General features: G+C 57.5%; 1 protein-coding gene across 1 annotated transcript in view; it reads right to left on the minus strand.

Annotated features, from left to right (window-relative positions):
- Window positions 1-1340, minus strand: part of ARHGEF10L (Rho guanine nucleotide exchange factor 10 like) — a 134342-nt gene that overhangs the window by 62103 nt on the left and 70899 nt on the right. The window contains exons 11-12 of the mRNA XM_023532645.1: window positions 1108-1340; window positions 173-282 (exon numbers count right to left, since the gene is read on the minus strand). Of these exons, the coding sequence (XP_023388413.1) occupies window positions 173-282; window positions 1108-1340 (343 nt within the window). The remainder of the gene's footprint in view (window positions 1-172; window positions 283-1107) is intronic.

Consider the following 1340-nt stretch of genomic DNA (forward strand, 5'->3'; position numbering starts at 1 on the left):
ATAACTGGGAAATTCAGCAATTTACTGCAGAGGCTGGACCTCCGGAAGCAGCCGAGACAAACATTCCTCCATGTAAGCTAAAGCAGCCGGGCCCATGCCAGGGTGAGGGGTGGGCGCGAGGGTGCCTACTGTCCTGTCTCTTCTATCTGTTTTGGGCACACCATTCACATACCTGTCCCCTTGACCCAGCCCTCATCCCCTGAGACCCAGGCTGTAGCCACAGCCTCACCACTGGCCTCCACTTCCACCTGCCCCAGCCCAAAACTCTTCAGCAGCTCCCCACTGCCTGAAACGCCACAGCCTAGCCCCTGTGCCTGGAGGTCCAGAACCAACCACACTGACTCAGCTGCCACTGGGCCTTCTCTCCTGGGACTCCCTTTGGGCACCTGGTGCTCCCAAGATCCAACCAGACTCACCTGCCCCCATCCTCCTGCCTCTGACCTTTGCCCTATAACTCCTACACCTAGAACACCCTCTCCTCCATCTCCACCTGTTACAACACCACCATCCCCCTGGGACCCACGGCAGATAGCATCCCACAGAGAAAGCCCCCTGACCCTCTTGGATCAGGACATTGAGTACCTCAGCTGAGGTCCCGGCTCCTGTCCCAGCTGCACCCCCCACTACACAGCACGCTCCCTGTGGTGAGATCTTCGTCTACCTCATCTGACCGTGCACCCCAGGAAGTCGGGGGGAGCCTGGCCACAAGGCCTTTGGTCCTTTTACCTCTAATCTCCCATGTGAGCCCCAAGACACCCCTTTGAGGAATTCTCCTTGCCCTTTTACAAACGAGGAAAAGAGACAGCCCAGTGACAACCTGAGCCACACCTGGAGACCCAACCACAACCAGCTTGCCAAGGGAACACAGCCCCAACCCTGCTGGGTCTTCCCACAGCAGATCCCCCATCATCTCACCCATCCTCGAGATGGCACAGGCCTTTCCTTCCACCCGGCAAAGCCCAAGATCCCAAGAGGCCAACAGACACTGTAACTCTTTATCACCCTCCTGCTCGGGGGTAAGAGGGACCCACTATCATCCCATGAGGTTGGGGTGCCTGTAAGAAAGGAGGTGTCCAGGCCAAAGCAACATGATACCTGAAGCTGGACTATAATGTCCCCTCTCTCCTGAGACACCCTCCTGCCCCACCATCGCCAGCACCCCATTGAGAGGGGCCCTGGACCACCACCTTCTCAAGGCCCACCTTGAGGAACTCGAGGAAGGCAGGCTTGGTGAGACAGGCCTTCTTAATGATGGACATGGCATTGGTGAAGTTGTTCACGTAGTCGCTGTACACGTCTAGCACCATGGACTTGGAGAACTGAAAGGGGCGAGGGTACGG

Source organism: Pteropus vampyrus, unplaced genomic scaffold (genome assembly GCF_000151845.1).
Source record: "Pteropus vampyrus isolate Shadow unplaced genomic scaffold, Pvam_2.0 Scaffold86, whole genome shotgun sequence".
In the NCBI taxonomy this organism is placed as follows: domain Eukaryota; kingdom Metazoa; phylum Chordata; class Mammalia; order Chiroptera; family Pteropodidae; genus Pteropus; species Pteropus vampyrus.